Raw genomic sequence first — 12,516 nt, forward strand, 5'->3', positions numbered from 1 at the left:
ACCTCCACTCTGTGGAGGCCCATATGAACCTATCAGGATCGGACATGGTCGAAAAAAAAAAAAAAAAAAAAAAACATTCGTGTAAAAAGTAGGCGTACCAGGAATTATTTATACATAAGCAATTTTTTAAACTAATAAACAATGTATAAATTATATTCTTATTATTAACGTTATGGTGATGTTTTAAAAATTGTTTTTTATTCAACACAAAATATATGCTATAAGTAATTTTAAAAAGAAAGTACAATACAAATTTATACTAAGAGTCTAAGTAGGTATATCAGAAAAATAACAAAGATATAATTATTCATAATTACAATAATATATTATTACACGGTTATAAACAGTTATAAAAATAGGATATATAGAAAAACTCTTCAAACTCTTGAATTTAAGAAAAATGTAGACTTACAACATGAAGATTAGTTTTATTCAACTGGATTTCGCATTTCGGCATCAACAAGCTTTACGTAGGTATGTCGGTCACATGTAAATTGTGCATATCATAGTTCACGGTGAGGTCAGTGAGCTGTCGTACCGGATTTCCGATACAACAGCTTACGGTGAACTGTGATACAGCCAATTGCATATGTACAAATTTCCGGACAAAACATGGGTCTCCGAAAGCAATCTTTATGTACCTAACTGATATTTTTTGCATTACCTGGCCCTTAGATAATAATTAACATGATATTTAAATGTGGTAATTAAATATTAATTAAGCGGTCAGCAGTGATTGTATTAATAATTATTATGGTTACCGTGGAACGTACACATCCAGCGCTCGATATTTTTTTAGTAAATATCAACATAATTACCTAATTTTACGTATAATAATATATTACGCAAATAGGCGAGTTAGATTTTTTATATGACTACCTATCTCAGACGGTCAAATGGAATAACAGTCTTTAAACTGTCAACACCACAGGATTAAACGGTGTTTACGATACGTCATAAATATTATTTTTTACCATAAGACCAACATGTTTCGTATTTAAATAAGTGATTTTTTTTTAATAATTGACAAATCTGGATGCAATATTTAATTTGTTCACGAGACGGAGCAATAATTCCAGCTGCGTTCCGGTGCGCTATGGTCCATTTCGAGCGCTGTAACACACCGCTATGTGAGAAAATACTACAAAGTTATCCCCTGCAACTTCTAGATGGATCGGGTAAAACTCAATATGACCCAATACGTTCCTCGTTGTCTGGAGATCACCAAGTCGGATCAACCTATCTAGACGCTGTTCGTTCCATGGTTCCTGACCGGTTTCTTCAAGATCTTTAATACAAGTCAAAAGTTTTTTTTTGTGTACCTAATTTGTGATATATAATAATTATAGTATTCAAAGAGATTGTCTAATTTTCACACAATTTTCATATGTATCCACGGTCGACAGCATGCATAACAAGTTCCGCCTCTCTCAGTCTTCCTGCTTTCGTTTTGATCGGTTGTAATGTCCAAACATCCTCGATTCTGAATGGTTCTGTTCCCTAGAAAATAAAATATAATTTATTTTGGTAAGTACTTACTTCATTTTTCATTCATTCAACAGAAGACTTTTAAATACTTACATTAAAATGTACGTCTCCTGAAACTTGTGCGTATGCAGTTCGCGCTATTGTGATATGTTGTGTTGGAAATGTATGGCCGTATATTAAAGACAGTCCAACCTCTTTGAGTCGTATAGTACTGACATAAAATTCATGTCTAAATAAAACACGGTCCGTGTCGGTTTGTTTTTGAAACAACAAGTTTTGAAAATAGCAGATATATTGGATTATTTGTTAGGTTAGGTTTTCATTCTTGAATTCATGAATTTTGCCAAAACCATCTATGGAAATTGAATCACTGTTCATATTAAAACTAATACAATTGGAGACCGTATGGTATACGGTCATCTCTTTCCGATAGAAAGCTCACGGCGAACTTTGCCCCGCCCCGGTGAAGTGTTTTACGTACAATTTATATATTGTGACCTAAAATGTATTATAAGTAAGAATTTACTATTTTATAATGTAGATTGTAGGTATTGCTTTATGGTTAATGAACAAACTTCTTGTTAAAAGAAGGGTGTATTGGTACCTATGTAAATTTACAGATATCCGTGGTACAAACTACTAATGAAATACTAGCAGCGGTGTGATGCTAAATAAAAAAGTGCCGAGTCGCTATTTTTTAAGGCTTAATCATACATCCCTCACTTTTCCTAAAACACACTTTTCAATACCTCGATGATAAGGTACACTGTACAGCGTTGCCAGCTTAGAGTTTTTCTTTCCAAATCTAGCATTTTTGAATAATGTATCTAGCTAGAAAATTTTGCATGTGGCGTATGGCGTTAAATCCAGCGTTTTTCGACATCGCGAACACCTTAAGGCTATACCTCAGTTGAGACATGGTCTAAAAAGATCGTGGCTAGGCGATGCGCGGATTGTGCAAATGACGCGTGCCGAACGAAATATAATTTATCATATAAATCTTACATGCGTCCATTTAATATTCTGGTTATTGTTCTATTAGTAACAATAATAATATATCCATTGACATGTATTCTTTTTCAAATAAATAGGTAACGTTTTTTAGTCATCTTTACACGATTTAAGAATTAATACCCCCGTCGCCATCACGAAACATGACGTGCTCACAGCTCGACTCTCGCTCTCCGATTGCCAGCGAGTCCAAAATTTCGTTGCGCCTATAGTTGAAAATTATTTGCCGTTTCACTGAAGTATGCTCTTAAAAATATATAATAATAAAGCTCGAAAATTATACAAGATTTGGTTGAAAATCAACAAATTGATATATCTCATAAATAAAATAAATATTACATACAAAATTATGACTAAATAATATCATAATTTATGACTTATTTTATTAGTTGTAAAATAAGAAATTTGTCTTCGATCTTTCATCTTATAAATACGAGTACAATGTTGATAGTCATGGCGCATTCTGTTGTACTAGTAGTTTCTAGACATTTTTTGAATTTCTAGAAAATCTAACATTTTTTTTATTATTTTCTTACCCTATGGCAGGGAGGGCGAACCTATGACCTGCGGGTCAGACACTGACCCACGCAGGCTTTTTAAATGAATATGACGGATTACCATTTATTTTACCTTGCGGTATCCTGGGGTTCCGCGGAATGCTATTTGGAGAACATCACACTGCTATTAACCTCTGCGATAGATAGGGGGACCACCAAAATACCTGCCACTGACTTAGTGACCCACGAGCTAATACAAAAAAAAATAATGAACAAAATTTGACCCACTTCTCAAAAAGGTGCGCCATCCCTGCTCTATGGCTTAGTGGTATAATATGGCATATTTTTGTGGACACAGTTGGCAACATTGGTTAGACTGTTCATTATTTAAATATCGAACTTTGGAACGCCTAGAAAAAAATCAATAAAATACCCATAACCAAATTCGGAATTTGACTGGGTAACGGTTTCTCTTGCATTTTTAATCAAGTTAAATAATATAATGTTGACATTATTTCCTATATTCCCGTAAATCTAAATTATTGTGTGTATAATATTGATGATAACTACCTACTTGAAAAAGTTCCGGAGGGCACTCCGGCCTAGCAAAATACTCCCAGCCCAGGTCATATCAGATAATAAACGAATAGTTTTTTGCGAAAAAGTTAGATAAAACGGTTAATTGACTGTGCTTTATGACCACAATTATTATGAAGTTATATAGATATATTAATGACTGATTTCCAACAAAATGGTAGTAATGATTTTTGTAAATATGTATAAGATAATGATTGATGCTGTGATACAAAGATTATTGCATTGAGGATTAATAATCGCCTAAATCAGAGCCGACCCCAGCAAATACATTGCCCTTAGCATTCATTGGACATTTGTGTAGGTACTTGATTCTACTGCCCTTAATAAAAAAATGGATGATTGTGGTTGATGTTTTCAGTGTTGTAGGTTACGTCAAGTAAGTAGTTTTAATACATCTACTGCTTAATCTGAAAACAAAGTAACTGCACTTTTGATCAAAAATGATATTTTGATACAATGACATTATTGTTTTGATGGCATTTTATTATAAAGCATGTTTTCTATTCTCACATAAATTTTCAAATTCCTAAACCTATAAAATAAATGCGTTATCGTTCTTCACACAAAACAGATGCCAAATTTCCAATATCATAAATGGAACAACTCCGCTCTTTATATAAAATTTCTTTATATATTATAAAAGGGAAGCTAAATAGTGTATTAATTTCATTCGTAGTGCAGCTTATTTGTAAAAAAAAACGGAATTGTTAAATTCCGCTCAATTGTTAAATTATATTATGTTTTTCGCCTTCCTGAACAATTTGCCTAAATGGAGTTAGCCGGTTTGCAGATTAAACAGTCGAAATCTATATTGTTGAAACTAATTGATGTATGTATATTTCATATGAGCATAATATCATGCAGGAAAATGGTGAATTGATAGTATTTGAAGTTTATAACAGAGATTTACTCGAATCTACATCAGCTGATGTTTTTAAGCAATTAGCTGAATAATTGGGAGTTAATAAAAAATGAATTTTGCTTAGTGACATGATGCTTAAAAAATCATTACGTCCACCCCTCATGAGTCCGGAAAGATAAATTCTTTTGGATTACTGCACACAAGAATAATGAGGTCCTATGTGTTTTCTTTTGGAGAAGAAATTTCTTCCCATGTCTCTCTTCCTTTCAAAGTTTTTGTCCATTTTATCTTATTTACTTTTTAATTCTTGTTAACATTTATAAGTTAATATCCCTGTACTGGTTATTTTTTAATTTTATCGATTGTAAGTTACGTAAAACTTGCAATAAACCGTTGAGAAGAATATCGGTTATCTTCCAACGACTGACACCGTCTTCCTAGAGCATGGTTTCCCAAATTGTGTTGCGCGGAACACTGGTGTTCCGTGGAACGTGAATAGGTGTTCCGCGAATTTATCGGAAGAGTATCCCAGTACACTTCCGTTTACTACGACTTATTTATGCGAAGCAGAATTTTCTTATTAAGTCAAAATCCAGGAACAGTCTCGACGCCTAACCAGATATACTTATACAATTTTCTAATATTTTATGATATCAAGAAGATTTGCAATTCAAGAACCCAAAATCATCGAAGTCATTAAGAACCTCATTCACTTATTTTTTTATGTTATGTTTTAAAGAAATACTAAATGAATAATTATTGAACATACATAATTTTGAAAAACACTTTCTGAGAGAGTATATTATAACCAATAGATAAAATCTTTTTTGAAAAAAGTAAGCCACCCCGACGGAGAATCGAGCCCTGTATCTCCCGGGATTACCCCCCGTCCGTCGCATTTACCAATATGCTACGCAGTGACAAATTTTAACTATTGGTCAATTTTTTAATACCTACTCATCAGCGCTCTTCCAAATCTAGAATCGAAAATTATGTATGTTCAATAATTAGAATGATACATTCTTAAATGTTGTGAATTATTCGTTGAATAAAAGAAATAGTTAGCCACGCACACGATGGGGTGATAGTGTTGCAAAGGATGCCAACCAGCTGCTAAAGGTCGGGAACTGGAAAGGACGTGCGGAGGACCGTTCCGGCTGGAGGACAGTGGTGGAGGAGGCCAGGGCTCGACTTGAGCTGTAGCGCCATCGAAGAAGAAGAAGAAAAGAAATAGTTAATTATGAATAATTATTGTTTTTGTCTTATTTTTTAAAATTCTTAATGTATTATTTACATAACTTACAAAATAAACCAGGTGTTCGTTAAAATTTCAGGATTTGTGAAGTGTTTCATTGCAGGAAAAAAATGGGAAACCTAGAGCACTGTACCGAATTGACCAAACCTGGCTAATAGATAATATGTATCAAATACGGGCTATGGCAGATACTGCTATCATGATAAATTCAATAATGCTGTACCTACATATTTGTAAAATTGTATACACGTGGAAGTTAGATAGAAAATTAAAACAATAACTCTTTTACCTGGATAGCTTCCATATCAAAAGCATCTTCTGGATCAAGAATAATACCTGGTGTAGACTCCAAGCTAAATCCAAGTCCAAAATATGAATATTTTTTTATCTCCGCCATAAAATCATCCCGGGAGTAGACTGATTCCGGATTGCTGCCCAACTCTTTGATCTGATTAGCAAGAGTATCATAATAAAACTCCAACATCTTATCGTAGTATTCAGTTCTCATTTTCTCCGAAGAACACGCATAGATAAAGAAAGATATATCCAAGACCGGTGATGCGGATCTTGATAATTGAAAGTCGATCATTTTTGCTGCAATGGGAGTCGTGGTTCCTTTTTTGTACTTAAATAAGAAATTCGGTGTCCATGAATCACCGTGGCTTATAACAGCCGATTTTCCATGACCACTTGTGGCTTCAGTCATTCTACAAAATGTGTTATCAGTGGCAAATTGTCTAATTTTATCCACGTATTTGCTATCAGGGATTTCCTTTTCTACAGCATCTATAGCGATTGCGCACAAAATTTTCCAGAAACCTTTATACCAATCCCAATACTGGGGACCGTAATAAACCTCTGGCACCATTTTTGCTAAGTTTTCATATTCTCCAGGGTGCTGGTCTTTGAAAGCAAATGAGAGGGCATGGAACTTGGCGAAGGAATCAAGGATTATCTGGCAATGTGGATAATCGATACCTTTTTGTCTGATAGCTCCACGGAAATTGTAAATGGTCATATCTTCCAAACAAATAAAATCACATATTCCGTTTGTCATCGAAGCGAGTACTTTTGGGCAGTGGTCAAATGGATTGATTATATTCTTTGTGGCCTGAAATTCCAACAGTTTTGGGAGGATGCCTTCGTAGAAGTTGATTTCATTTCTGAAGAAATCACCAGAGCGAAATGTTTTCCTCCTGGCAATATTCTTTGGGAATGTTTTGAGAATAGTCTTGATGGCCACTTCAGGGTTTTCTTCAGCTTCTGGGAAGGTGATTACACCTTTGAATATGATGCGGTATACATCGCTGAGGTAGGAGTCTCCTTTGCCAGTACTCTCGCCAAACTGAAACATAGCAATGATTATGCGTATATATATATATGTATCTTCGTGAATTTCTTAACTGTCTTACAAAAGTATCCTTCAAGGTTATACCATAGGACCTCGATTATTTCAGCCCTCGTAGTCCAGTGCGTAAAGCGCGCTGGTCTTGCATTCGTAAGCTCCGGGTTCGACCCGGTGAGGTCACAATATACTTACATAATCTAAAAGATATGTGAATTCCTGAAGTCTGGGAGTTTTTCCACTCATGGCCTGTTGTAGTGATTAAAAAATATGTCTGCTTTTTACGATTGAATATTTTGTGGAACTTATTGAAGATGTTTTATTTTAAATACAATTATATAATATATGAAATACTTTTTTACCTCGTGTCCAGTGTATTTGATGTCCTTTCCGAACCATCCAGTCAATTTCTGACTGAGATAGTCAGCCGTCAACACAGATGAAATTTCCAAAAGCTCGTCAATTTTAGCCATCTACGAATAAAGCATAAAAATCAATTATAAATAACTATTTCCTCTGATCTGATGACAAACAAACTGTAGGGTTTCAAGGAAGTCTAAAATATTGACTACCTAGACGTAGCGGGATTGGTTTAGAATACTTGTAAGATACCAACCTCAATGGCATATTCTATGTTTACTTTTGGTTGAATAATTTGTGCTAAGAAAGTATGAAGGAACTTTAAACAGTCGCTTGGATTTATTATAGTGCTAATCGTGGACCCCACATCCTGAATCGGGCCCCCAGGCCAGGATCTTTGGTAGATCCCTCCTACCAATCACTAAGGTTCAAGGCAGTGTGATACTCTACAATAGTGTTTTCTAAAAAATGGTGTTAGAGGTCAAATTAAAGGTATTTAGTGTATTTTTAGTGTTTTTTTGTATCTTTCAATACATCTATAATGGTTCAAATAGAGAAATAGACTATATGACGATCGGGCACATATATGCTAAGAGCGTTTTAGTGTATATGATCAAATCTATGCCATTCTGACATTTATACATACATATTGTATGACAGCTATGACTTCGTATTTACACTCTGTGACACCCTGTGACACTGGAAACTGGTTTTTCGACATATATATGACCGATCGTCATAGAGTGTATTTGAAGCATTATTGAGTTGCACAACCATATATTTTTAAATGTGAATACTCTTGAAATACTTAAATATTTTTTTTACAGTAGGTGCAAATTTGTTATGTGTGTTTATCTCACTTATCCCCCAGGCTGGAGCCCTGTCAGCTCCCTCCTTGTGGAGGCTATGGTGCTAATGGTCAGTAGCATGATGATTTTAAAATGACAATGAGAAGAAGAATGATTGTCTATCAGGGCTCGAAATGGACCGGAGCGCACCGGAGCGCCGTTCCTGTTCGTGAAATCGGTAAAATTATCGCTTCGTCTCGTGGAAAAAAATAATTGATCATCTGAGCTAGTAGGCCATTTAATAGAAAATCTAACACACTTATTTTTATGAAATACACATAAAATTTGATAAATATATAAATATCTTCAGAAAACGGTTGAGCGCTCCGGTTCGTAAACTTTTCCATTTCGAGCGCTGAAATGTCTATATATTCTGAAATGTCAAATAATTTGATTTTGCTAAATAAGTATATTACATATTTAATATATTTTTTAATCGGGTACTTAGGTTTTAGGTATTATTTTAGGAATCCCCGATATATTAATATTTGCCTTGGGGCCTCTTAATGGCGATTCCGGGCCTGTGGTCAAAAGCGAGTACTAGTTACATTTAAGTTAATTTTATTATCAATGTATGGTTTAATTAAATAATTGATTTTTTACCTTCTACTGTTACCAGGATACCATTCTAAATTTTACAATTTACATATTTAATATTAATTTTTATGTTTTGTGCAGTGACGTCCCTAGACAAAATACCGACCCTAGACAGTGCCAAAATGCCGCCCCATTTTTTTATACAGTATTTTTTATCATCATTTCATGACTTCAATATCTAATAAATATTTTGTATGGATACATTAATAACAAAATATATACCACTAAAACATATAAAATTAAATTTAGATATAAAAAGCAAATAAATATACCCAAATTATCAGAGTCTGAGGTTCTATGTGGTTGATATTCAGACACAATTTGTTTGCACCATTTATTAAGCAATAGGTATACAGATTTATTATTTCCACACCATTTTTACTAAGCTATTATTAATTTTAGGCACCTACAACATGTAAACAAAATAATTTTAGCTGTCTGTATAATATACCAAATGATTCTCCTCGACTTTCCGCCCTTCGAGTAACTGCCGCCCCCAAGCGACGCTCAATCTGCCTACCCCCACGGGACGTTACTGTATTTGTGAGAAAAAATACTGCTGATCTCAATAAAGATGAAAGAAAACCACGGAAATGGCTTGTAAACAAAATTATAATAAATCACAGGGGAGGTACCATCAAATACTCTCAAATAATGCAATCAAATATTATATAATAATTAGAATATATTATATATTTACGTTTTATTATCACTGGAATTGGGTATGCAATTAGAATTGTAATTTATCAAAGTATCACCAACCGGCAAACAGAGACATTTTATCACAACTGTCATTCGCGCAGTGATTTAATATCAAGGCGGGAGTGTGGATAAAGACAGGTTTGCACGGTATCAAAATGTGCAAAAATCATGGATAATATAAATTTTAAATTAGCATGCGGTGTAATGCGGCGTCAGCATCAGTGTACTGTAGATTCGGCGGGGATTTCGATTATCAAAACTCAAATGTCGAGACCCTTGTACCATGGTACAATGCCACGTCTCACAGCTATACAGGAACAAGCGACATTTTGATGCACACGGATCGGCGACATCCATGCGACTTTGTTGCACATTTTAGTTACCTACCAAACTTATCTACTTTGAGCTCAGCCACAGCCTACTCTATTTATCAAGCCAACGCATTCGGAAACTTACCAACAACGATTGGTCCTACATTTCCCACCCCTTCCGTTGTTGTCTATGGATAACCTATCATTGTTCTATAGAGTGCTTACACTGATGCGTCTGTCGTGTTCACTTGTCAGACCATTCTTAGTTTCAGATTTCGAAACTGATTACATATTTTAACGTATCTTGAAACGTAACGTAACATTGTAACATTGTAATTGTTCTAGAAGTGACTCTGCTTATATATAGTATAGTGCTTATAAATAGTATGGTAAACAGAATAGATAATACTATTTTAAAGTTATTTTTTTGTTACAAATAAATACAAAAAATCAAAATGACAAACCATGTCACGCAGATTCAAAAATTATTTAAATGAGTTAAATATTGTTGAATATACTGTATTTTTACTACTTTGTCTGTATATACTGACTTTGACAGCTGATGAATAACAGGAATGTATATTTATAAATAACACTGATAGTCAATATATTTGATTTGTGAATTTTTTTACCTAATTAAATTTGAAACGAGAAAGGGCGAATCAATATATCAAGCAATCTGGGATCTGATTTTGACAGCTGAACAGTGGGACCACTCATTTGTGAAATATACTTGTGCAAAAAGATATGCACAGGCTTTCTATCTTAAGGTGGCGTTGAAATAATAAAAATAGTTTTTGCAATATTTTTGCGAATATTTTGTATGTAACACGCTGATCGCAACAATGAACAATAAAAAAGTTGGCTCTTGCCAATTTAGGTTAAATGGGGGCTGAAGACTCGACATTCAAATATAATTTAGTATAAAAAGGACCTCGGCGTCGTAAGTACGTTAATTTAAATCGATCTTTTCGCAAAAATCACTAATCATCGGAGATTTTATTTCAAGAAATATTATTATTGATATTGTCTGCCGCTGAACATTATGATTATTTTATAAACACCTGCAAGATGTACGCCGATCAGAAAACAGGGCTGTCAAAATAATATTATGAATTAATATTTTAAAAATGTTAATTTCATCATAGTTTTTAATCAAACCTGTGCAAGTACGTACTGATAACTTGGGTGGATTTTGTAGCAAACATACTATTGATATATAATATACGGGTATATTATTATTATAACCCAATTCAAATTGAACATAGGTTGATACTCAAATACTATTATAGTATGTTTATGATTTCGAGAAAATAATACGATGGTATAATTAATCCATATCAATTATTTGAAAACATTACATTCGCACTTTGCAAGATAACATCAAAATGTGTATATACTTATCTAAATGACGAATGACATTCATGAGTGAGCACGGCTGAAAGCTTGGAAATGTGTTTTTTTCTATTTCAAAATCTTTTAATTGTGTATTATTTTATTACAGATTCAAGGCCAACTTCATATAACTAATAAAAAATACTGTTTTATAAATGGAAATTTCTCGGTGTACATAGTAAACAAACCTACGAATAAAAAAAGACAGGAAGGAAGATGTGTACAAATCACGGCAATCAGAAAGGCCGGCAAATATGGCCGACAATGCGTGATACACAAACATAAAATACACAAAATTACAAACACATTCGAAGTTTGCCGCACACGTACAGACCACGTGATATTTGTTTACGCAAAATCGTCGCTTTTCAAAATGGCGAATCTGATTGCCAGATTTTACTGCGATGAATCAGTATGTTCCTTCTTGTCTTTTTTTATTCGTAGGTTTGTTTACTATGTACACCGAGAAATTTCCATTTATAAAATCGGAAACGATTTTTACAGAAGAGTTTTGGAATATAATGCAACCAAAACTGGAAAAATTCTATCATGGGTGTTGACTTCCTGAATAAGTTAACCCCAGGTCCATGCCACTACGTGAACCACAGTGGATATTAAGCCATTTCCACACTGGCAACAAGTTGCTGGCAACCTCATTAAATTTTACGATACTTACCATAATTGCTTAAGAAATTTTACGATAATCATCATAACGAGGTTGCCAGCAACTTAACTTGTTGCCAGTGTGGACCCGGCATTAGATGCACAACGGCATTATAAATAAAAATTTAAAATTATAAATATTTATGATTTATGTCTTCGACAGCCCTGATGAAATATGAGTCGGGTCGAGTCATAAAGCAAATTTATTGACACAAACAACTTTGACACGACCTTTTTATATTAACTAGTAGACCAGATATTATTGATCACATGTTAAAAAATCATATTTTCAATTCTCAAGGCCAATTCTGTAGAACATCCCCTTAATTAAATGATAACACAAATGATTACGATTATACGTCATACGGCTTCGAATACTACAATGACGTGTAGATAAAAAAACATATGATTTATATTATTATATTCTGTGACTGTAGATAGACAAGATATTGATGTCATATTATTATGTTCCAAGGATCCAATACAGTGCATAGGTTAGGTATATTATAATTTATAATATGAAGCATCTTTGGAGTATGGAGTATTTTAAACAGTGATGTCCGGACACAAAATGCCGCCCCAACA

General features: G+C 33.9%; 1 protein-coding gene across 1 annotated transcript; it reads right to left on the minus strand.

The window, feature by feature from the left end:
• Positions 1-567: 567 nt before the first annotated feature.
• On the minus strand, positions 568-9,642 carry LOC147075294 (uncharacterized). Its single transcript, XM_085942851.1, has 4 exons — positions 9,561-9,642; positions 7,418-7,528; positions 6,000-7,055; positions 568-1,500 (listed from the first exon to the last, which is right to left on the minus strand). The coding sequence occupies exons 2-4, from the start codon at positions 7,526-7,528 to the stop codon at positions 1,384-1,386; spliced, it is 1,284 nt and encodes a 427-aa protein (XP_085798977.1). The 5' UTR covers positions 9,561-9,642; the 3' UTR covers positions 568-1,383.
• Between the last annotated feature and the right edge of the window lie 2,874 nt (positions 9,643-12,516).

This window comes from Rhyacophila brunnea, unplaced genomic scaffold, assembly GCF_057557595.1.
Source record: "Rhyacophila brunnea isolate RB1 unplaced genomic scaffold, BYU_Rbru_1.0 scaffold_15, whole genome shotgun sequence".
NCBI classification, from domain to species: Eukaryota; Metazoa; Arthropoda; class Insecta; order Trichoptera; family Rhyacophilidae; genus Rhyacophila; species Rhyacophila brunnea.

Coding starts and splice junctions, on each gene's coding strand:
- LOC147075294 (XM_085942851.1), bottom strand. CDS start 7,528: ATGGCTAAAATTGACGAGCTTTTGGAAATTTCATCTGTGTTGACGGCT. Junction 7,056..7,417: donor TCAAATACACTGGACACGAG/GTAAAAAAGTAT, acceptor GCTATGTTTCAG/TTTGGCGAGAGTACTGGCAA. Junction 1,501..5,999: donor TTGATATGGAAGCTATCCAG/GTAAAAGAGTTA, acceptor TTTATTTTCTAG/GGAACAGAACCATTCAGAAT.